Below are 26,078 nucleotides of genomic sequence, written 5' to 3' on the forward strand. Positions count from 1 at the left end.
AGAACATAACTCTGTCTTATTGTTATTCACTCCGTGATGCTCCATGTCATTAGAAGGAAAAAACACATATTTTCCTATAAATTTTTCTGACAGTAATTTATGATGGAGTGAAAGTGACCCTCGTGGAGATAGCAGAGAGGAAGAGCAATCTTTGCGCTCCACCAGCACAGCCCTGTGGGTTATGGGCTTGCTACTGTTTAATTAGGGCCTTCGCACCTGACACATCCTAGGGATGACTTATCACCCTGGTAACGACTTCCATCTCACACAGAGACTGAACCAAAAGCACTGGCAGAAATGGGGCCACAGGGGTGTTCCTTGAGGGACATTTATGTCAACGTCCTCCACAGAGGACATGATGCTGATTACAGCGCAGTGCACCATCCAGTGGGGTCAGAGGTCAGATTAAAGAAGACCATTAAGGGGCTCTGCTCTTTATGACAGTTAAACTTCACTCAGAATGGAGAGTCATCTCCGTGACAAAGGGAGAATAACCTTTTATTTAAATAATTACTCAAAGCCATTTGTTCCTCCAGGTTATTTCATGAATTTCCTTCTGATGTATGAAGATCTGACTGTGAAGAAAGACTGATGAGCTCCTACTTCTCCAGAGACACTGTATTGTATCCCAGAAACTTTAACAAAAAGTTGCTGAAGCTTTTGCTCTCTGGATGTGAACGTGTCTTGTGCATCATGGTGGTGTTCACCTCCAATGTGCCGTATATATCTGTTCAAATAAATTAATTCACACCTAAAAGTGATACACTATAAATCAAACACTGTTCTGGAGATAAACCTGAGGAAACAAATGTTCCAGCACAGCAGCTGATGGTGGAGGGGCAACTCCCATATCAGGTAGCCTGCCTAATAATTATTAATTTATTAAATGAGTGAAGGCAAAGTAGTGCTCTGTAAAAATATATGTGCTATATAATGCTGAAAAAAAACACTTCTACTAATTTCCTGTTTGAAAACTTGCCATGTTCATGCCTTGTTCTGATATAAAGGTTACAGCTGAAAGCACAAAAAAGATCTAATATTTTTAATTCAATCCACTGCTAAATGTCTAAAATCCATATTTATCCTATTTCCATATTCTGATCACTATCCAGAAAATCTGGGCAGCTATTAAGTGTTTTGCTCTCAGCAGAGAGGTGCAAAACAATGCTGTAGAGAGTAATAGAATAGGATGCATGCAGTTTAAAAAATTGGGTAAACAGTTTAAAACAATGTGGTACAGAGTGTCAAACAATGGCATGCAAGTAGTGTAAAAAAATTGGGTAAAGGTAACACAAACATTCATTGTATTTTTCTCTGCGATGTACAGAAATGTAAATGGTACAGGCAGTGAAAAAAAAATGTAGAACAATGTATAAGCAGCGTAAAACAATGTGGCATGGACAGCACCATTCCACTGCACAGAGTCACGGTGCCACTCACCTTAGTGTGAACATGTCCACCAGGGCGGCGCCAGAGGCAGCCACAATGATGCTCACGGTGCCCTTCCTCTGCACGGGTATGGGTGGCACCAGGACTGCAAAATTCAAGTCCAGCCGGACCTCATCCAGAGGCAGTGCTGCGACACTCTGGTAAAGTCTCAAGCTGCCAATCCTCAGTAAGGGGGCAGAGCCGTGAATGCCTCTTGGCATCCCTTCCAGGTCAGGCCGGACAGCGCCTCCTTTCCTAGAGTCTTCCCAGCCGCACTCATCACTCTCGGTGGCCCAGACCATGTAATAGAGCTCCACAGGAGTGCCCTCGGCCTGCCCCGGTGCCTTCTGCCGCCCAGGCACCACACTAGGTGGTTCAAACCAACTGGCTAGAGGCTCGAGCTGGGCCACACAGAGAGCCAGCGCTCCCCGTAGGCGGCACGTCGCTCGGACCTCCTCTGTCTCGTGGAAGGCAAAGGCCGTAACACAGGGCAGCCGGTCTGCTGCAGCATAGTCATCCCAGTCCCGACCGGTCACGTGGAACAAGACTTGGACCTTGGGCCAGCTAGCCACCACCCTGTCATTGACAATGACTGCCTGCACCTTCCAGTTCAACGGAAAGGTGGAAGAGGAGAAGGAGGACGACGAGAAGGCAGAGGAAGTCCCTGGTGGCTGTAGGAGCTCCAGGGGAATGGGCTGCTCGATGGACAGCGGCCCGTAGGTGGCGCTGAGGGACGGGGCTCGCCGTGCCTGCTGCACAAAGAAGCACTCGGTGCGTACCTGCAAGCTCGAGTTGCGCATGATGTCTTGGTTGGCCTCGCGGAGGAAGAAGGCCAGGTCGGCGTTGATCACTTGGTACTCCACAGGCAAATACATGGGTGTGGAAAACACCTTCTGCAGCCCCTCCAGTAGGACACGGCCATCTGCTACTGCAAGAAGAGGACCCAAATTAGTGTATTGTCTATTTCCTTCATCACTGCTCCTACTGTAGTCCCAACCATATCCTTACAAGTCACATTCACAAGGGGACTTGCAGCTAATCACACATGACAACCCCAACATCTAACCAATCCTCACTGAGATATTGTGTTTACTGCCCTGGTATGCTGATCAGCCTCAGAAACAGAGAACGAGCAGATAGCTACAGATAGATACTGCAAAGTTAGGGACACCTCACAGAGTAATCTTCTGAAGTGATCTCACACCTCACACACAGACCTTCCGAAGTGACAATCTAGAGTAAGTTCAGATTGTCCTTCCGGGGTGACCTTCCACGTCAAGCTCACAGTTGACAAAGTGACCTCACAAGCCAGGTTCTCTACATGTCCACAGGTAACTCACTTTAGTGTCCACCAGCATCAGGGAAGAGACAAAGAGTATTTCAGGAGGGTTTTTATTGGGTTCTCCCGAAAAAATGATGGATAGCTGAGCCCAGTTGAGGCTGGACCCTGCACTTTGAGCTTATCTCCTCTTCAGTTACATACAGTGGTGAGCATTGGGGACAAGGCTTAACAGGACAGTTCATATGTTGCAGCTAAACTTGCAGTCACAGCTTGACCTGGTTTTTGATGTTTGGTGTTAAGGTTGCCCCCTGGGTGTCCTGCTCCTGTCTAGTTAGAGAAGTTCAGTTTCTATTCCTTCCCTGTGGGTCACAGTTGCACATGTTCACAAATCAGACATGGATTTGTCGGATGAACAGGCTGAAAGAGGAGATCCGAACTATCTGGGGACATTATGTAAGCGTGTTTACGTTAGCAGGCTTCAGATTTGCTGTCTGACCTCTCAATCAAGGGGGACAGTGGTATGATGGTAAAGAGAGACTGCAGTAAGTGTGGGATGAGAAAGTATTGCGAGCAGCAACACTGCAAGCATGGAAAAACTTTGAATTTTATATTTTTGTACATCAGTGTTGAGTGGAAATACGGTGGTACATCTTGGACAGAATATCAGTGACCCAGTATGACCACAAACTATTATGAAAAGGATTCATCATTACCATGCCACATTGTAATTTGAGCCCATCATCACCATGACCCATCATCAATATGATGCATTATTACAAAGAATAGAGACAGGGGTGTGGTGACACAGTGGGTTTGAGTGGATCTTGCTCTCTAGTGGGTCTGGGGTTCAAGTCCCCCTTGGGGTGCTGTGTGACAGACTGGCATTCTGTCCTGGGTGTGTCCCCTCTTCTTCCAGCCTTCCACCCTGTGTTGCCAGGTTAGGCTCTGGCTCCCCATGACCCCTGCATGGGTGAAGCAGTTTCAGATGAGGTGTGTGTGATTATGATGAACTGCCATTACCATGGTCTTTCATATCCATGCACCATTAATTGCTGGCCATCAGTGTGGTCCTTCATCACAGTGACTCATCAATTGTTAGTACAGCCAAAAATTACCATAACCAATGATCAACATGACCAGTCATCACAAGTGCCCATAATCAATGTGATCCATCCCCACCATAAAACATCATTTTAATGGTGATAACTGCAATCCATCGTTGTGATCTTTTATCACTATTACTAATTATGAATGTGATCCATTATCACCAAAACCTCATCACCATGACTCATCATTACCATTTTCAGTCATCACCACAATCCACTGAACAGCAGCACTGAATTGCTAAGCTTTGCCTCTGCTTTAGAACATATACACACACAGTCTTGTCACAAAATGTATTGGGATGGATAGAAAGCAGTGCTGTATGTCCCCCCCTTGACAAGCAGAGTTCTTTAAAAGCCCACAACAACACAACATCAGTGCCGTAGTGTGGACTTTGCCCAAACTGTTTTATTAAAAAGGAGGTATTAAATATGTCCGTGAAGACAGTAGGCAGTTGCTCACTGCATGTTTTTAAAACTTGCCCTGAAATTCCATCCGGTCCAGCAACTTTGTGGTTGTTGACTCGGCTAAAAGTTCTTCTCACCTGTGCCACAGAGACGGTGATTCATCGGGGAAAAAGAGAGGAGGGGGCGTATGGTATGCTTTCTTATTAACAATGCATGGTGCAGGAATGTGGAAGTGACTGCGCAGAACTGCACTCCGGACCTTGAATACCTACTGATCAAATGCCGACCGTTCTACCTGCCCAGGGAGTTCTCGGCTGTGCTCATGGCTGCAGTTTACATCCCACCCCAAGGGAACACAACCAGCGCGCTGAACGAACTGTACCACGTCGTCACTAAATACAAGAACAAGCACCCAGATGGATTGTTTATTATTTCTAGGGACTTTAATCAAGCCAATTCCAGGAACGTGTACCCCAAGTACCATCAGCACATCGCCTGCCCCACCAAAGGCTCAAACACCCTCGACCACTGCTACTTTTCACACAGTGCATACCGCTCCCTGCTGCGTTCACACCTCGAGCAGTCAGATCATGCCTCGATTCTGCAGCTCCCGGTCTACAAGCAGAAACTGAAGCGAGAGGAACCTGTGACGCGCACTGTACAGCGCTGGACACCAGAAGCGGAGGAAAGGCTCCAGGACTGCTTTGACTCCATGGATTGGGACATGTTCAGAAACTCATCCTCCAATCTGGACGAGTATGCCACAGTGGTCACGGACTTCATCGGGTTCTGTGTAAATGTCTGCATACCACATAAAACAGTCCGCTTATTCCCCAACGAAATACCGTGGATTACGCCGAAATCCGAAATAAGAGCCACTCGCGAACTTGTGCGTTTCAGTCCGGAGACACAGACACGTACAAGAAGAGCAAGTACGAGCTCCGCAAAGCCATCGCCAGCACGAAATGGGAATATAGCAGGAAGGTGGAATCACAGTTTAACTGCACTCAAGATGCATGTAGGCTGTGGCAGGGAATCCAAACATTAACGGATTATAAACCACAAAGGCGGTCACTGACAGGTGCCGCCACATCTCTCCCAGACAACTGAATGCGTTTTATGGCCACTTGGAGTTTGAGAAGAAGGGGGCGCGGTGGCGCAGTGTGTTGGACCGGTTCCTGTTCTCTGGTGGGTCTGGGGTTTGAGTCCTGCTTGGGGTGCCTTGCAGCGGACTGCCGTCCCATCCTGGGTGTGTCCCCTCCCCCTCCGGCCTTACACTCTGTGTTGCCAGGTAGGCTCCGGTTCCCTGCGACCCTGTATGGGACAAGCGGTTCAGAAAAGGTGTGTGTGTGTGTGAGTGAGTTTGAGAACAAAGACCCCCCGCTGCGCATCCCCACAGTACATGATAACGCCGGTCTCACTGTCTCTGTGGCACAGGTAAGAAAAACTTTTAGCCGAGTCAACATCTGCAAAGCTGCTGGACCGGACGGAATTTCAGAGCGAGTTTTAAAAACATGCAGTGAGCAACTGGCTACTGTCTTCACGGACATATTTAACACCTCCTTAAAAAGCTCAACTGTACCCACTTGTTTCAAAAACACCACCATCCCCGTTCCTAAGAAGAACAAAGTGAGCTGCCTTAATGACTATCGCCCAGTGGCACTGACCCCCAGTGCAATGAAATGCTTTGAGAGGCTGGTGCTGGGACACATTAAGGACACCATCCCAGACACTCTGGACCCACTGCAGTTTGCCTACCGTACAACAGATCCACTGAAGATGCAATATCACACACACTCCACACCATTTTGTCTCACCTGGATAATAAAAACTGCTATGCAAGGCTATTTGTTGTAGACTATAGCTCAGCATTTAACATTGTCATCCCAACCAAGCTGATCCAGAAACTACTAGGGCTGGGACTGAGTGCCGCATTGTACAATTGGATCTTGGATTTCCTCACCAACAGACCCCAGCGTGTGCAGATTGGCAGTAATACCTCCTCCCCACTGACCCACAACACTGTCACTCCACAGGGAAGTGTCTTGAGCCCAGTGCTATACTTTCTGTTCACACATGACTGTGTGGCGAGTCACAGCTCCAATACCATCATAAAGTTTGCTGACGATACCACCATTGTGGGTCTAATCACCAACAATGAGACGGCCTACAGAGAGGAGGTGAGGCTCCTGGCAGAGTGGTGCCAGGACAACAACCTGTCTCTAAATGTCAGTAAAACTAAGGAGCTGGTGATTGACTTCAGGAAACAGGGTACGGTTCAGCCACCTATCTACGCAGGAGGAGACATGGTAGAGAGGGTCAACAGCTCCAAATTCCTCAGGGTCACCCTCACTGCCAAACTCACATGCATTGAGCACACACACACACACACACACTTTCTGAACCGCTTGTCCCATATGGGGTCACGGGGAACCGGAGCCTACCCGGCAACACAGGGCGTAAGGCCGGAGGGGACACACCCAGGACGGGACGGGACGCCAGTCCGTCGCAAGGCACCCCAAAGCGGGACTTGAACCCCAGACCCACCGGAGAGCAGGACCTGGTCCAATCCACTGCGCCACCGTGTCCCCTATTACTGAGCACACATCGACCATCAAAAAGGCTCATCAACACCTCCACTTCCTCAGGCGTCTAAAGAAAGCCAGGATGTCCACTACAGTCCTCACCACTTTCTACAGGTGTGCTGTGGAGTCTGTCCTCACAGGGTGTATTACATCCTGGGGTGGCAGCTGCTCCATACAGGACAAGAAAGCCCTACAGAGGATGGTCAAAACAGCTCAGGAAATCAGGAACAGCTTTTACCCCACTGCTGTAAGAGTATACAACACTAGCCAGTGTGCTACCTTTAGTAACTAGAGTTGGACTGCTCCACCCAAGTACATTGGTAAATTACACTGTCACTTTAAGTATTCTCATTCTCTTGTTCTGAGTTCTCTGACTGTTACCATTGTTGTTACTACTGTTACCATTATTTATTGTTATTGCTGTCATTGCTACTATTGTTATTTACTGTCATTGACACTGTTTTGTTTGTCATTGTTTTGTTTGTGCAGTATTCCTATTGTCCTTGCCCATAGTCTGTGGAGAAGCATTCAGGAAGATTTGCATGCTACATGTATATGGTACTTGTGTCTATGACAATAAACTTGAAACTAATAAAATAATAATGTATGAACCCTAGAGCATTCTGCTGTGTGTATTCCAATCACATTTTTGCGATAAGAAACTCTGCTTCCATCTGTTTTTGGTAACGCAACCAGTCACATGCATCTCGGGACGATCAATACCTTCAGCTGGTGCCTTCACCAGAAGAGGGATGCAGAGTGAGATGTAGAGAAATTCTAAACAAATCTTCAGTGCAAAGGAGTGATTATTTCTCATCTATTCTTCCATAATGAGCTTTATATTTTCATTTGTTTCATTGTCTGCTTTGTTTGTTTTAATGGGACCACACAGTTGCTTCTCTGGATGGCTGCGTCTGTTTACTCTGTGTGTGTGTGTGTGTGTATGTGTGTGTGTGTGTGAGTGAGAGAGAGAGAGAGACTACAGGGGTTACTGGATGAGTGTAACTGTGTGTGTGTGTTTGTTGATGTGTGTATTCCTCATCCATGACTCAGATCTCATACTGAGTCCACTTCTGAAGTTTGTTGAGTGTGTCGGTTGCTGGAGATGCCGTTATCCTTCCGACGACTTGCCAAACAAGAAGGGAAGTGTCACTTGTGCAGGAACATGGAGGAACGTGTCTGACAATCAGACAGCAGGCACTGTGTCCTTGACAACAAATCATCCACTGTTTAAAACAAGTAGCTTTTCCTTAAATATACCAAAACCCATCCCAACATATCATGACTGTCCTGATGAGTTCCATTGAGTCCCAGTGAGGTCTGATAAATCCCGATGATTCCCAACAAGACCCTATGAAGCTGGAGAGGCCTAACAAGACTAAGTGAGGCTCAGCCAGACAGTTGAGGCCCAGTAAGACCAAAGGAGGCCCAAGAGGACCCAGTGATGCTCAACAAGGCCCAGAGAGGCCCATCAAGGCCCGAAGAGGCCTGTCATGACCAAGTCAGGTCTAACAAGACCCCATGAGGCCCACCGACATCCAATGAGCCTCAATAAGGCCTGGAGAGGCTCAACAACAATCAGTGAGGCCCAACGAGACCCAGTGAGACCAAACAAGATCCAGTGAGGCCCAGTAAAACTCAGTGATGCCCAACGAGGCTGGATGAAGAGCACCTATTCCCAAAAGTGTGTGGGAAGCTCAACAAGGTCCTAAAGGGATCAATGAGGCACGACAAAGTGCACTAAGTCCCAGTGAGGTGCAACAAAGCTTTATGAGGACAAACAAGAAGCAGTGAGGCTTACAAAGCTCCAACAAGGTGAGATTCAGCTCAACGAGGCTGGGCAACATTCAGTGAGGCTTATCGAGGTCAAACAGGGTTTAATAAGGCACTGTGATAATGTGTGATGAGGGTCAATGAAACGCAACAAAGTGCAAAGAAGTACGCAAGGATCATTATGGCATGATGACCCTACATGGCATGATGGAGCTTGATAAGGTTCAGTGAGGTGCAATGAGGTCTGACAGGACCTGGATATTCCCAATGAGGCCCGTCAAGACCAAGTGAGGCCAAACATGGAACAGCGAAGCCCATCAACATGTAAGTCTCAGGGAGGTTCAGTAAAGTTCAATGACCCAGTGAGTTCTGGCTACTTCCATTGAGGCCCGATGAGTCCCAGTAGGGCCTAACAAGGTGCTATGAAGCCCACTTAGTCTTGCCAAGAGTCGATGAGGCCTGACAAGGTGCAATGAGGCCCAATGAGGAAAATCATACCTAACTGCCTCTGTTCCCTCTCAGCGCTGTGTTTAAAAGGTTATTTTTCCTCATTCTCCGCTTGGAGGAGAGAAGGTGTCGCTGAGCATAACTCTCCTCACTGAGAATTATCGCTGTGTGTCAGAGGATCTTCGCTCATTTATCAATATCCACACACTCTGCAAGCGTAATGAAATCTGGAGGAGAAAATCATTTCCTCAGGGCCAAGCTGCACGACTGCGGTTGCGAGTCGCTGGAAACAACGCTCTAATTTCTGTGAAATAACAGCTTTGTTACGAGTGGTGATGAGTAGGAGCTATTCCTTCACTGTTACTACGCTGCTCAGATTGCCCACAGCGCCTCAAACCCTCAGCCTAGTCAATATCTTCATGGGGGGCCTACAGACACTGGAGTATCACATTTATATGGTTAGAGAGGAAGAAAAGTTCACACAGGTGGGCAGTCACACAGGAAAAATCCAGTTAATGATTCTTCAGAGTGCACACTTTATATGTTCAATTAATTTTGGTCTGTCTCATTAAGTGTACATTGTTTCATTGTTATGAATAGCCTAGTATATTTTTTATGCAGGTGATATAATTATGTACTGTATGTAGTGGTAGTTCGGTCTATATATTTATATACAAACTAGTCAAAGGAGTGGGGGGGTGCAGTGATGGGTTTGGCCACATCCTACCCTCAGGTGGGTCTGGGGTTCGAGTCCTGCTTGGGTGCCTTGCAACGGAATGGCGTCCTGTCCAGGATGTGTCCCCTCCAGCCCTGCGCCCTGTGCTGCCAGGTTAGGCTCTGGTTTGCCACAACCCTGCTTGGGTTGAGTGGCTTCAGACACTCTGTGTGTGTGTGTGTGTGTGTGTGTGTTCATAGGAGCAGCATGAGATGCAGTGGTTAGAGGTGTTACACTACAGCTGAAGGGTGTAGGCTTGAATCCCTATTTATGCTTTAATACCTTTGAGAAAAGTACTTACCCTGAATTTGATACAGTAAAAATTACCCTGCTGTATGAATAGGTAAATGGCTGTAAGGTTCTTTAGAGAAAATCATTAGATAAACAAAAAAATCTAATTAGCAATTTGTAAATGTTTAGACTTTTGATTTGTCATTTATTTAGCAGCACCATTTCATTACTTTTAATAAGCCGTTTATCATGTTTTTTGTCAAAGTAATATAAATATGCATGTCTTCAGGCTATTCAACACAGCTTATAAACAAATACATAGTCCAGCAAAATATAAACATCAATCAGCATCTGTTACTAATTGCTGCATATTGATTTGTCATCTCAGATGAAGTGCAATGTGATAACTGAACAGCATGTGTCATCACAGAAGGCCACATTGACCTCTCATTGAAGAATGACTAAATTCTTATGAGAATTGTGAGGAAAAAAAGAAAAAAACATTTGCCCCATCCTTCTGAGGTGGAAGGGAGGGGGTTCAAATTTAAAAGGAGCCTTCTTTTAAATATGACATATTCAGTCCTCTGACACCTTTTATCAAGACAGCATAAAATGTTTGCATACTGAAATCCTTAAAGGGATGTCATCATTTATACAGCACATGAATTACTAGAGTAATTCAGTGTAAGTACCAGGAAGAAGCATGGTGGATTGAAAAGCAGGTCCCTCCACTGCAAGGCAATGCCTTTAACCGTTCTGCCACCTGCTGCTCTAGCAACAGTAGGGCAATATGACCTCCCATGTGTCTGCACCCTCTCAGCCCTAGCAGACTGAAACAGAAGAAGTCAAGTACAGTAAACGTAACAGGTAATTTGGACAAGAAGGTGGCACAGTGAGTTAGGCTGCTGTCGCACAGTTCCTGGGTGGTGCGAGACGATGTAGTCTCGATTCCAACTCCGTCTGTGAAGTTGTCATGTTCTGCCGGACTCTGTGTGGGTTTCCTCTGGATGTTTCGGTCTCTTCCCACAGTCCAAAGACATGATGATCAGGTTCAGCCATAGTGTCTGAGTGACACAGAAAGAGTGTTCCACTGATGTATAGAGGAGTGACCCAGTATAAGTTACCTTGGTGAATAGGGTGTGTAGGCTGATAACACCACATAGAGCTCACTGGAAGTTGCTTTGGAAAAAGAAAGTCTGCTAAATAAATAAATGTAAATGATGATCATCAAAGTAATAGGGGTGGTTGGTTTTGATCTTGCATTGCTGATAGACAGTGTGGGACATCTGTGAAGGTCTGTTACATGCAGCAATAAGACTCAAATGGCACTCCGTATTAAAAACAAATATGGTCCCGGTTGTGCAGACAGAAGAAGCTCTGTTGCACATAAAGCCCTTTTTATTCCTGTATTTGCACATCAAGAACATTCATCTCTTCTCTATGTATGTGTGCACAGGGGGACCCGCCGGGGTGACTGGATTACCTGCAGCAAACACGTCGATGATGATGATGATGGCACCGTGAGAGATCGATATTGACATTGTGGACGATACGGCAGCGCCAGGTTTCCGCGTGCTTAAAATGAGTTCTCTCTCTGAGGCTCATTACGGAAACGGTCGCACCCCCCCAGCAGGCAGGCGGGCAGCGCAAGGCTGCTGTGCGCAGTCAGGCGAGCAGTCAGAAATGAAGGCGGAATTAAGAGGAGGATCTGGAGCTGTACATTTACAGACGACGGTCCACCTGAGCGCATGCTTGTTCGCGGAGCCAAAGCCCACTGGGGAGGATGCCCCTCCTTCTGGGCCGAGCCCTTCATTAACCATGATAGGATCTTTCCTTGCATCACTGTACGGTTCCACTACAGGTACCGCCTTGCTGTTGGAGGTCATTGGTTCAAATCCCTGCCCTTGCTGCAATACCCTTAAGCAAGATACTGCCATTGAGTACAGTAAAACTTACCCAAGTGTATAAAGTGGTTAAACAATGTAAGTAACTCAGTGTACAAACCTCACACTGTAAGTCACCTTGGAGAAAAGTGTCAGATAAATGAACTGAGTCAGATACATGGATGAGGAGAGTTGTGCAAAATATCAAATGATAACCATGTGGTACGCCCGAGTCCAGGAAGAGCTGACGGAGCATTTTATTAAACAGCCACACAAACACACAGTTCTGAACTGCTTGTACCATACAGGGTCAGGGGGAACTGGAGGCTAACCCGACAACACAGGGCGTAAGGCTGGAGGGGGAGGGGACACACCCAGGAAGGGACGCCAGTCCGTCACAAGGCACCCAAGCGGGATTCGAACCCCAGACCCACTGCGCCCCCCGCCACACAAACAGTTTATTAAAAAAATAAATAAATAATAAAACACAAAGTAGGTCCTGATCACTGACAAGATGTTTAAATATGAGATAGCTGACAGTACAGCGGTTAGAATTGCGGCCTTCAGATGCAAAAGTTGCAGGTTTGATTCCCACCTCTGGCTAAACAGCAGTACCCTTGAACAAGACCCTTTCCCTAAGTTGAAAAATTATCTCACTGTGTAAATAATTAAATGAATTAACATTGTAATTTCCTTTGGAGCTAAATGAATATGTAAATATTGTGGCCACACTGGTCCTCATTACTTAACTGCAGCCTATAATCCCAAAAGTGGGTGTGGCTAAAAACATGTATCTGTGCTTTATAAAGGACATTATGACCAGGGAAAAAAACACTAGTTGATGTTACATATAAATAAATCTCTCTCACATGCAAAACATGAAATATCCTGTGATGGTAAAGCCAAGGTGATGTACTTGAGCCTGGCTGAGCCAGGAATTGGAAACAAGCTTCCCGCACATCTGGGACAGTGTGTGGTGGTAAAACTTGACCTTTTGGACTCCAGCGTCTATGTGGTAGAGGGACCTGATCCGAAACACCCTGACACATACCTTCCAGCTCCTGCAGGACTGAGAACGCGTGGAGCAGTGTGACTTGGCAGGAATTGCCTCGCAAGCTGTGGCTCATGCAGACGGTGTCAAAATGCCGGCAATATCCCAAATCCACTCGGCATCCTGTTAGCGAACGGCAGAAACAAGGCTCTACATGGGCCCTTATGTCGGCACGCCGGAAGCCTTATTTGGACGTCTTGAGGGTGTTGCGGGTTGGAGCTCATCCCTCCGCTGTTCAGCTGAACTCATTATTTACACACTGTAAGGAGGCGGCGAGTTCCGCAAGGAAATCAGGCGCTAATTGAAAGGGAGCTGGAAGACCTGTAGACAATGTGGCCCTGGAGGAGTGCGGTTTGCTCTGCCTGTCACGCCACATTTGTTTTCCAACTGCAGATCTGCTGCAAAGCTCAGCACCACCCGTACGAGACGTTATACGGCAAAGTGCACCGGTCGATCCATAAAACATGTGCTCACAGCCCGGCAACGCGAGCAGCACTGTGTCGTCCTGCATGGATCTCGCGGGGGGCCTCCTCTTCAAGAAAGGCTCCAATTTCTTCTGCACCCTTGTTTTAAAACAGGTTTTCTCTTCTCGGCCCTGGATCACATTTTAAACCCTGCCTTGACGACTGAGACATGGAACGCCCGCTCCACCAGCCCGGCACCCTGCCTTCCGCTCTCAAATGGAATCCCATTAAGGTTGCTGAAAGTACAGGGGTGATGGGCACACACTCGCCCCTTTCTCTTTGTCTGTGTGTATGTGCGTGCGAGCCGCCGCCACCCTCTCTGTGGTCAATGTAAATAAGAGGTGAGGAATTTGCAAGGAAAGCTGCATACCAGAGGGTTTTGACTCAAAGGCTGTGCGTCTGATCTTCGAGAGCGGCTGTCGAGCAGGGAGCTGAGAAGTGTGTTTGTCGCGCTGTGTTATGTTCCATCACACTGCACTGAATGGGATTCCTCTCCGTTTCTCGCATTACACTTAACGGCACTGCGTCGCATTGCCATCGCATTTCACTAAGTGCCATTATATTCCCTCATGTTGCACTGAGTGCCACTGCAGTGTGTTCCCTTGTATTACACTGAGAGCCACTGCACTATATCCCCCTATATTCCATATTCTATATTCAGTATATTCCACAAAATAGTTCTAATTGCACCATCTTTCCTCATGTTGCACCGAATGCCACTATGGTGTGTTCCCTTGTATTAGGCTGAGTGCCATTGCTCTATATTCCTTCTTCTATTTTCACTATATTCTACAAAATACTTCTACTTGCAGTATATTCCCTGATATTGCATCAACTGTCACTGTACTACATTCCCCTGTATTCTATATTCACTATGTTCCACTGCACTATATACCCCATATGCTAAATTCACTGTGTTATACTGTATAGTTGCACTTGAGCTATATTCTTTCATATTGCACCCACTGTTATTGCACTTTAATCACCTCTATTCAATGTTCCATATCCACTATACTCCACAATAGTTTAGCTTGCACTATATTTCCTCTTCGGGGGCATGGTGGCGCAGTGGGTTGGACCAGGTCTTGCTCTCCACTGGGTCTGGGGTTCAAGTCCTGCTTTGGGTGCCTTGCGATGGGGTGGTGTCCCCTCCTCCTCCAGCCTTAAGCCCTGTGTTGCTGGGTTATTTTCTCTTGTTGCACCAAGTGGCACTGCCCTATATTCCCCTCCATTCTACATGTTCCACTGTACAGTTCCGTATATGTTCTATATTCCCTCATAGTGCACCTGCATTCCCGTTGCTTAGAGAACTTTAAGCAGGGGGGTTGGTAAAGCAATCATAACAAGGAGCTGAGCTGATGTCTAATTGGATGGTTTTACACCAGCAAGGGACTCTGAACAGCTATTTGCATTTAATCAGTTTCATTGAAATTGCTCTGTGAGTTTCCACATCCGCGTGCCAGCAAGTCATAACAGCAATAAGGCAGCAGGTGGAGTTGTGGGTAAGGAGCCAGCAGTGTAGCTCAGGAGCTGCAGGTTCAAATGCCAAGAGAGAGTGCGCTAGTGCCCCACCGCAGGGTGCATTACCTCCATTTGTCCAGTAATTAAACTGACACGGAGGGCAGTTTGAGCTGCAGTGTAACAGCAGCCAAGTGCGGCCAAACACTGGGTGGATGACCAGGTATCCACTGCACCTGGACATTACATAATGGACGAGTTCAGCGTTGAATATGTGCAGTCACTAAATTGGTAAAGCATTTCATGGCACTTTTATGACAGTTATCTGCAGTATTTTCCACCATCAGAACTCAAGAGAAAGAGCTCAAAACAGTAAACGTCTGCTCTGGTTTGGGTGCGGTATTTTACTATGGCTGTCAGTGCATTTTTCCTGTAAGACATCATTCTAGCACAGCAGAGTTGATTTCATTTTTTTCAGGGCTTGGCAGGGAGCCCTGCTGATCCTGGAGAGAGAGAGAGAGTGTGTGTGTGTGTGTGTGTGTGTGTGTGTGTGTGTGTGTGTCGCCCAGAGTTCGGTTCAGGCGTCAAAGCACACTATGGGACAGTAAAAGTTTAAAGACTGAAGGTGTCCCCATCACCGCTGTTCTTCCTAGCACTGAGAGAGATCAGTGCTAGGAAGAATCAGAGAGATCAGCATCTTTGACTGTACACAGAAACAGTCAGTCCCATGTCTCACACAGCAGCAGGAGGAACCAGCATAGAACAGCAGATGTGACCTGTTACCCACCTGTAATGGAGTACACATGAACATCTGCAGCTCATTAAACAGGCACTAATAAGGCCGTGACCCACTGACTGGGCCCTCAAGGGCGAAACACTGAACAAACCACGCTGGTGTTACATAGTGAGTAACCCCATTTACATTTTTTGATTTGCTACATTTTTTCCAAAGCAACATAAAGCTCAGAATAAACAAAAGTGCACCAACAACAGATTAAGAGCTTCAGACACAACATTAAGACACAGCTTGTGTGTCTGGTACCATCATGTTGTTGGTTCATATCCCTCCAGTAGCTCCTATAGAAGTAACATTCAAATAGCAAATACACAGATAATCCTAGCAGCTGGTGTTGGGCTCTTTTATGGAGCTGACTGGAGCTCAGGAGAGAAGTGGCTCTCAGAGATGGGTTCAGGTCCCTTCCTGAACGTGTGAGAAATTCAGCAGCTGCGAGGGACACAGGAGCCGCCCTGGGGATAAAAGTGAGAACCAGCAGGCTTTTCATTTTGAATCCTATGTTAGTAGAACCAACAAGCAGCCAGAGAGGGAGGAGCTCAGCTTTCCTGCTGGGGTAGAGGGAGCGATAATGACCTCAGAGTGTAACATGATGACTGAATGGCAAGGTGTTTACTGAGCGAATGCACTGAATAGAGCGCACCAAGCGTCGGTAAACAGAGACATTCGCGTGTCTGAATGTTTTCCCTGGCTCACAATGACCCCTTCTCCCCTTCCAACCCCCCTCCCCCAAGCCCACGGTCCTGGAGAGACCCTGCAGTTAATTAAGACAGAACAACTCAATAGTGGAAATGTGGAGCTCTTGGTGGGAACGAGGTGCTCACGGGTGCCGCTCTGATTAGAGCCCACAGTGATTTGATACGCCCCTAATTTCCGCTTTTTCAATTACACAGACGAACAGCCTCCAACTACACAAACTGAGTCATTGGCCAGATTGAATTGTAATTACGGAGAGGTGAAAACACGCTTCTGTTCCGTTGAAAAGTTTTGTTTTTTTTCTTTTCCCCATTTCTAGTCGATTTAGAACAGCCCAAAAGTGGGTGAGAAACAAAGCACAATTAATTTTAAAAATACACGCAGGAAGGAAGGGAAAAGTGACATGCAAATTTTCACGTGCTACCACTTCGGGACTCCTAAACAGTCTCTCACACACACACACACACACACACGTCCGGCATTATTCAGGAAATCTGCCGACAGGTGACATTTAATACAAACCCAAATGCTTTGTCAGTACAATGTGCACAGGTTACTCTCTAAATAAATTAAACTACTCCCTGGTTCCAGTCGAGCATTCCACAGCCATACGCTGTGTATGTGTGGTTGCCGATTCAGCAATATAAGCTAAAGGATGTCAGGCTTTGTAAAGAGGCCAGTTCTCAAATGACAGAGTCATTCATTTATTTTTCCTACCTGACACATTTATCCAAAGGGTAAAGCTCACAGTGCAGGTCCTCCAGTTCCAATCAACTACGGGGCAGCTGACGGATGAGGAAAGCGGGGAGCGTTCATGAGAGCCCTCAATGATACACACCGTAAGAGATCCTTCATTTTGGAAGAAAACATCATGGCCCATAAGTCTAATCTCAGGACAGTCCACCAGGCTAAGATGCCAGTACACTCAGTGTGCTGTCCACCTCACTGACACACACACACACACACACACACACACACACACACACTTGTCTGAAACCACTTGTCCCAAGCGGGGGTCATGGCAAACCGGAGCCTAGCCCGGCAACACAGGGTGCAAGGCTGGAGGGGGAGGGGACACACCCAGGATAGGACACCAGTCTGTCGCAGGGCACCCCAAGCAGGATTTGAACCCCAGACCCACCGGAGAGCAGGACTCGGTCAAACCCGCTGCACCACTGCACCCGACACATCAGTCTGCCAATGCCCAGACTCTCCAACGAGCTGGTGCAGTAACCAAAATGTCTGACTTTGCTATTCATAGAATTATTTGCTAACCAACGACCATCAGTCAGTAACAAATGAGCATCACTAAAGAAGTAAGAGTGCTAGGTAACCAATTAGTTTTACTCGGTAGCCAACGAACATTGCTTGATAACCAATGAGCTTCACTCGATAATCAATGAGCTTTGTTTGGTAACCAATGAACATCACTTAGTAATCAATGAGCATCACTCTAACCAATGAGCTTCATTCAGTAACCAATGAGCATTACTCCGTAACCAATCAGCTTCACTCGGTAACCAATGACCATTACTCAGTAACCAATGAGCATGACATGTTAAGAGTCCACCATAGCAGTGAGCTTTGGTTGGTGAAACTGTGTTCAGGTGGACATTAGTTCCCAATGGGAACATTGGTGATGCTTCCTCCTCTCCGTTTCCCACACGCGCGCCTTTGGGGATGGTTTTGTCACATGATGCAGTACGGATTTACAGAGGGTTTGCACTCACAGCCGAGCAAGTAGTTCCACCCAGTGTTAAAAATGATGGTGGAATCCCTAAGCCAGGTGCACCTCGACCAAATGCGTGTACCAAAATTTTGCAGCAGCACTAGAACTAGGAGTCCCCATGTAGCCAGCATCTTGTTGTTCAGTGAATAAGTAATAGAGAAAGAGTGAATTGCACCGGGGGGTGTGGTGGTGCAGTGGGTTGGACCGGGTCCTGCTCTCTGGTGGGTCTGGGGTTCGAGTCCCACTTGGGGTGCCTTGCAACAGACTGGTGTCCCATCCTGGGTGTGTCCCCTCCCCCTCCAGCCTTATGCTCTGTGTTGCCGGGTTAGGCTTTGGCTCCCCGTGACCCTGTATGGGACAAGTGGTTCAGAAAGTGTGTGTGTGTGTGTGTGTGTGTGTGTGTGTGTGTGTGTGTGTGTGTGTGTGTGTGTGTGTGTGTGTGTGTGTGTGTGTGTGTGTGTGTATTGCACTGCACATTAGTGGATGTCAGTCTGTCAGAGAAAAACTGCACTCATTGCGACGCCTTCCAGCCTCAGTTGCTAAAGAGAAAACTGGAAGCATACCTGCAGTGACCTCTGACCTCCAAATCCCAGGGGGGTCAGGGGGCTTTGCTGAAGATCAGACATTTGAGGTTTGGGGCTGAGTGTCTGAACAGATGAGCAAAGGCAGGTCTCCAATGCACTGCAAAGCCTGATTCATAATCATTGTGGCAAGATGTGTGATGTGGGTGTCATGGGCCTGGAGGAACAGGAGGATCCCAGAAGAGCAGAGCTCATGCTACATGGTATCCAGAGGTCTGGGGCACTAAGGTGGTTACAACAGCTTGGCAGCTGACACATCAACACTAGTCACAATGCTTATGAAAGGAACAGTAGTCAGGTAACCCCAACAACCAGATTATGCCAAGGCAGACACTTGAATGACCAGGTCAACCTTAATCTGCCATGTTTAAAACATATTAAACAGGTTAATCTAAACGGCCAGGTTCAGCCAAAGCAGTTTGCTCAGCACTACTAGGAAGGGCAGGGTAGGGTAGGTGCTCATAGAGATCACTTGAGTGGTTTTCTTTATAAGGCGGGGTTTTGGTTTGGAAGTGGTTTATGACGGCCTTCTTTAGTACTGATGTTCGGGTTAAAATATTGGGATGACATGCAAATCTCTCACACACACTGTGAACTGGATTCAAACACCACACCAAGCAAGGGGTGTGGTGTCGTAGCAGGTTTGTCTGGTGCCTTGCTGTTTGGCAGGTACGGGGTTCCAGTCCTGCCTGGTGCCTTGCGATGGACTGGTGTCCTATCCAGAATGTACCCACCCCTTCAACTTTGCGCCCAATGTTGCTGGGAAGGCTCCAGCTCGCTGCGAACCTGCTCGGGACAAGTGGTTGTTGGTAACAGACAATGCACCAGAACAAGCATCTCAGGACCTGCGATGCACCACCTTAAGTCCCTGCGCCACCTCTAAAAAAGCCAGGATACCAGACGAACCCAAAGTAGTCAGGCAGATAGAGACCAACCAGTTTTTATCCACTGTGTCTAACATTTTCATTTTTTCGTTGCTCGCTGGCCTTGTTACATGAGGCTGGGAATAATCAAAATTATACAATGAAACTGTGCTTTTAATGAAAGATATCTACATCATATGGTCAGTAAGTTCTAGTACTGCCCACCATGTGGCGCTGCAGTGCACACACTCACACATTTTCAGAACCGCTCGTCCCGTACGGGGTCACGGGGAACCGGAGCCTACCCGGTAACACAGGGTGTAAGGCCGGAGGGGGAGGGGGACACACCCAGGACGGGACGCCAGTCCGTCGCAAGGCACCCCAAGCGGGACTCGAACCCCAGACCCACCAGAGAGCAGGACTGTGGTCCAACCCACCGCGCCACCACGCCACCGTACCCCCTTGCTGCAGTGCAACATTTGCTAATTGCTGATGCCAACCACCGCAGTCAGTACCAGGTATAACCACCCACTCATCTGTTCCCCACTGGAAATCTCCATCAAGCAAAAGCAGTGTGTTTCCTTCTGGAAAGGCACACTCTCCGGCAAAGGCCTGCGTGATAAGGGCTCCATCTCAGGCACGTTTGTTTACCACAAAGCTTTGGCGTCTTTAGCGCCTTGAAATGAAAGTGAATTATTCAAATATGACCGTCTTTACCACAAGAAGCAGCATTTAGGATGAAGGGGAGATCTGAGTGTTAGGGGTGATTGTTCTCTGCTGCAACTCGGGCTCCTCGTAACCACAGACATCAGCGGGGGGACTGATCCCAGTAACCACACACACGCACTTGCGTGCACATACACACTCGCCATCCATCCATTCCCTCGCAATTTCCTTTTAATTTAAACGAAAATTATAGGCTTGCAACACATTCAGTGCAAACGGGGTTTTTTTCAGAGCCACTAACAGCGTGCGTGAGGGCACAGCGACCAATTAGATGAGGATCAGAGAAACCTCCCGTTCCGTTTTCAAAAGAACTTCTGCGGCTCGTCGAGCACCAGAACGCGCCAATATCCCAAATTAAAAATATTAGTAGAGAGGATAAAAAGAGAGGGTTTCTATTTGCCATCTCATGCAGATCGTTTTGATTGCAACAGATTGTGGATAATAACGGAGCTCATTAGAAAGTGACGGCAGCATTCGCTTTGCTTGATTTATTGTTAAGGAGAAATTGAGCTGTTATTCCTGTCACAGGACTTCAGAGAGGGGCCATGTGCGTGAGGGACGCACTCAAGATGGACTTGTTACCCACTTAGAGGAGTTTAAGTAAGTCACAATCACTATAAAGAAGATGTCTGATGTCGGACCACTGGCCAATTTGAGAGCTGAATGGAAAAAAAATCGATCACAACGCAGGAACGAACACAGCTTTCGTAGATTCTGGGACAGGTGGGATCAGTAGTCCTTGATAAACCCATCATAGCCTTCTCTTCTGAGGCCCCAGCTCATTAGCATACGGTACACTTTCACCCCACAGTCGAGGACTTTCTCGCCAGTGTAAAGGGACAGGTAAGTGCATCACTAACCCAGAGGTAATTGACAAGCATAATGGCACATGTTCTTGGTATTTTTTTTTTTTTTTAAATTTCCAGCCTAACACACACAGCCCTGGGCCCCCTTGGGAGCGGAAACTCAAGGTGATGGATGTTCTGTCATTGATGAGGTGGGAGGCAGAGAACATAGCCCCATTTGTCTTTCCCAGGAGAGTCACCAGTCCTCGCACAGTAAGTCTCGGTGAGAGACGCATGATCCATACGCTCCAAAAGCGCTGCGCAGTCTCCTGAAGGACCAGCCTGCCTGTTGCAGCAATCAGCCCCCCCCCCACCGTAACTCGACTCACAGCGAGGTGATTAAAAAGCCCAGGCATGCTGAGGTGGAACACATCGCACTGATAATGACCCTAAGTGTGCTCCCCATTGAGAAGAGTGTTTGTTCGGGGTGCGGGGAGCCCTGCTGGAATGCCAAAAAGGAATCCAGTCACCTCTTTCCCTGGAGTCGCTCTCAGTGACCAGGAGAGTCCACCTTGCATTCACAGGAGCAGCTAATACCGTTACCGCCCCTCCTCCGGGTAATCAACCCCCACTGCCACTATGGGCCACTCAAACCCGTAATCATGACCACATGGCCGAGCTGTTGGTCGAGGCAAAGGAACAAATGGGCCCAAATGAGGGACAAATGAGGGGTAGCCAATCAGTAGATGAACCCAGGCTGTTTACCAGTCTGCAAGCGTTTTTTTCACCGTTATAAACAGTGTTTTATATCAGCAGTACAGTAAAACTCAAAGCCCCAGATGGAGATAATAGCAGTGGTGGTTTTATAAGAGTGCAGAAAGGTGACTTTGTACACTTTGAGAGCCCTCTCCACGGTTCATGAGTGCCCTATTGCAGCAAAGCACTACATACAACTCAGATTGACCGTATCAACGTCCCCCGTAGATCTGACTTACTGTATCAACATTCCTTGAAGCTGTGAGTGACCGTATCAACCTCCTTTATGGTTCTGTGTGGCTAGATCAATCTCTCCTGTTGTTCTGAACGATCACACACCCTCTCCACCACCCCATACATCAGAGTAACCATATCAACTGTAGCACAGAGTAACAGTATCAACTTTACTTCTAGTTCTCACTGACTACACTTACCTCTCCTGTAGCTCTTGTATGACTGTATTTATCTCCCCGTAGGTCTGAGCAACCACACAACCCACCTTTCAGCTCTTAGTGACCATATTGACCTGCCCTGTAGCTCTGATTACATGACTACATGGTAGCTCTTTGAGAACATAGTGCCCACACTAATGATTATTACATTGAACCCGTTGGTGACCGCAGCTGACAGTCCCATTCCTTAACCCAGAGGACCATGGCTTCTTTACAGTATCTCAAACCACACTGACCCCAGGATGGACAGGCCCATCTCTCCAAAATGTGCAAATGAGGTAGTGTCTTCCTCCTCGAAGACATGAAGAGCAGAGGCAACATCCAGTCATAGGGCTCTCAGTGGCTGAAGAGCTCCTGCTAGCTGAGGTCCATCCCACCCAGCCCAGTGCCCAGCCCAGTGCTCATCGCAGTTCCCAGCCCAGTGATACGCCCAGTGATGAGCTCAGTGCCCAGCTCGGTGCCCAGCTCAGTGTTCAACCCAGTGACCAACCCAACAGGCAACCTAGTGACCAACCCAGTGCACATCTCAGTGCCTAGCACAGTGTCTAGCCCAATGACCCACCCAGTGATCAGCACAGTGAGCATCTCAGTGCCTAACTCAGTGTTCAGCCTAGAGCCATCCCAGTGACGAACCCAGCGACCAGTCTGGTGTTCATCTCAGTGCCCAGTCCAGTGATCAGTTCACTGAACAACTGTCAGTCATGTAGTTACAGCTCGAGTTTCTATTAAGGTTCCTCTTTATCCTCCTAGAGTCCCACCCCCAGCCTGCATCCCTCTTATTGCCCATTCACTCACCTGGATGCTCAGGAATTCTCCATCATTCCACTGAAATACCTGCTGCCAAAACCACAGTATATGTTATGGCCTCCTGGGAGCTGAGCACACAACCGGGACACAGTCCTCTGTCCCACCTGAGTGAGAACCTGTGTGAGTGCAGAGAGCCTTCTGTAATGAGCTCTTTGCTGTCTCTAAATGACGAGATCATTCATTTGTACCTAATGGAATTAGTGCTCAAGAAGAACATGCTGAGTGAGGAGCAGAAGGATCATCTCGCCTCTAATAGAGTCTCCTAATTGACATGTAATTAACTTTGGTGGGATGTGATTCCATACGAGCTCTATTATACTCATATGAAAATTCTCTCAGAGAACTGGTTCCATTTGTGACTGTACTCACCAAAACAAATAAGAGCCACAAGGAACCTGAAACAGCGGAGACGTGACATCCTGCACTGCCCTCGATCAGACACGGCAGGGGTAAGGCGCTGTCCAACAAGGCGCTGTCCAGCTAGGTGCTTTCTTGCTGGAGCAATGTGCTGCCCAACAGGAGAAAGTCTCTGTCCAACTGGAAAAAGACGCTGCCCCACAGGACAAATGCCCTGTCCAGCAGTGAAAATGAGCTGTCCAACAGAGAAAGGCTCTGTCCAGCTGGAGACAGGCGTTGTCCTACAGGACAAATGCCCAGTTCAGTGGGGAAAAGGTATGTCCAACAGGAGAGAGGCACGTTCTAGCTAGAGAAAGGCACCATCCAATGGGGAAAGGTGGTGTCTAGTAGGAGCAAGGTGCTATCCGGTTAGAAAAAGATGCTGTCCAGCATGAGAAGAGCGATATCCAATTGAAGAAAATCGGTGTCCAGCTTTAAGAAGGTGTTGTCCAGCCAGAGAATTGTGCTGTCCAACAGAAGAAATCAATTGTTCTGCCACTAAAAAACACTGTCCAGCTTTAAAAAGGTGCTGCCCTGCAGGAGAAAGGTGCTGTTCAACAGAGAGACGAGCTGTCCTGCCACAAATGGTGCTGTCCATCAGGGAAAAGATGCTGTCCACTAGGACAAAGGCGCTGCCCAGGGGAAGTGGAAGCAGAACCCCTTCAACGTGTCTTCAAGTTCCCCTCGCTGACATCAGCGCAGAAATCCAGTTATTCGCACGTCCTGATTTGTAATCCGAACGAGACCGAAAATGTCCCCCTTCGCGGCTCCTTTTTCTAAAAATGTTCCCGATGAATTAATAACTGTTGGATCGTGCGGTGTCGGTGTGTTGCGTACAGGGAGGACGCGGGAGCGAGTCCGCGACTCGAGGACAGAACTTGTCCTGTATTCTCGAACCGAACCCCCACGACTCCCCCGCGGAGCCGCGCGTAAAGCGATGCGCTCGGCACGCGCCAACAGACCTGCGGACAGGTGGACTGACGGACAGATGGACCGCTGGACAGAAGAACTAAATGAGCAGTGGACTGAGGCACCTGCTGTGTCAGGAGGTGGACACCCTCCCCCTCCTCTAAGCGCTGCCGCTGCAGTGTCTCCTGCCCTCGCGCTCCTACCCCCCCTAGGTGGGCTCCACAGGACAGAGGCGCTCCTGCGAGCTCCGCGGGTGGTCTGGTTCACGCCACCGATCAGAAAGGGCAGCTCGGACCGCGATCCCTCCGCGTCCTTACACAGAACAGTCGGAAGGGCCACCTGGACCCGGAGGACAGTGGACGCGCCGGATGCAAGGGGCGCGAAGAGGGATCCAGGACGAGCTCACAAGCAGCTGTGTGACATCGCCAACGTGGACTAGTCCAGGGGACTAGGTGGGACTCTTGTCCATACCCGGATGTCCCCCGTCCTCCTGGTTCTACAGCTCGTCTCGGCTCACTGTCTCATTGTCTCCCGCCGGAGTTCCTCAAACTTCCCGAAGGTGCTGAAATGCGAACCCAGCGCTGCTCCTGGACTCCTCTCTCCTCACCGGGCTGCGGCGGAATGAGGGACTGAGTCACGCAGGGGAGTGCGGGCACGGAGCGGGAGCGCGCCGGAGCCTGGGGTGCACGGCCGGGAGCGCGCTCATTCACCGAGCGCATGACAACTTCACAACCCCAGCTCTAGAGCCTCTCCTCCGCAAAGCAGGCGTGGTAATCAGGGTTTAATCATGGTAAAAATAACAGTGCCACAGATCAGCAACAAGCACCTCACTGTCACAGTGATCGCCCTTATTTTCGCATATCTCATGAATTAATCAACATGCATTTGATCGATTTTAACAGCCTGATGGAGCGCTCTGAAGAAGCCATGGTCCTTTAATGAAAACATATTTTGTTACTATTAATCTGTATTCATCTGCCTTTTTCCACAGGCGACTAACTTGCTATTAGTGTCAGTGAACCAGCTTTACGCCATGATTATATTCTTACTGTATTAACTATAGCAGGAGCACGGAGGGGACTCGAACCCACGACCTTCTAACTGTAAAGGAACATCCCTAAACACCTGATCATCTGCTGTGGACATAGATGTCCCGCCTGTACGACGCCCCGACATACGTTCTTTCGCAGATACGTCACTCCTAATCTGCGACCATGTCTCACTGTAAAACACTGACATCGCTGGACCCAGAGGACTGCGTTTCAACCCAAAGTTTTTCATATTTTCGTGGACAAAAGACTATTCACACTCGTATTTAATGTACTAGAGCACTAATTCCCGAAAGACAGCCTGCTGCTGATGCCCTCAAGGTCCAGTGATCTGCAGAAACCCTTCAAGGTACCGCTGTCTCCGGCCCATGATGTCCCACACATACGTACACTACTTATTCATGCAACCTGTTGGGCTCTTACTGCTGCTCTGAGGATCAACAGCGCCCCCAAGTGACCCACACTCCAGAAATTCACAGCCCATTTGAAAAAGGGCACAGAGGGTGTGTTTGACCTAACGAAAAATCACACACAGTCCTCATCAGTGTGTTTCCTGCTATTAACTGCAATATTAATATCATGTGATGATTTGTATGAAGTGTCAATTACATTAATAAATGACCCTTCCATGTCATCACCATCTCGTTCAAAATTAAATTACATTTCCAGTTCTGCCAACCAGGGCCAGTGGTGCAGGAGGACCTGTCC

At 48.0% G+C, this 26,078-nt stretch overlaps 1 protein-coding gene across 1 annotated transcript in view; it reads right to left on the reverse strand.

Annotated features, from left to right (window-relative positions):
* LOC108923595 (transmembrane protein 132C-like) overlaps window positions 1-23,424 on the reverse strand; it is a 69,394-nt gene extending 45,970 nt beyond the window's left edge. The window contains exons 1-2 of the mRNA XM_018734443.2: window positions 23,386-23,424; window positions 1,441-2,353 (exon numbers count right to left, since the gene is read on the reverse strand). Of these exons, the coding sequence (XP_018589959.2) occupies window positions 1,441-2,303 (863 nt within the window). The 5' untranslated portion in view covers window positions 2,304-2,353; window positions 23,386-23,424. The remainder of the gene's footprint in view (window positions 1-1,440; window positions 2,354-23,385) is intronic.
* Window positions 23,425-26,078: the final 2,654 nt, after the last annotated feature.

This window comes from Scleropages formosus, chromosome 6 (assembly GCF_900964775.1).
Source record: "Scleropages formosus chromosome 6, fSclFor1.1, whole genome shotgun sequence".
In the NCBI taxonomy this organism is placed as follows: Eukaryota; Metazoa; Chordata; class Actinopteri; order Osteoglossiformes; family Osteoglossidae; genus Scleropages; species Scleropages formosus.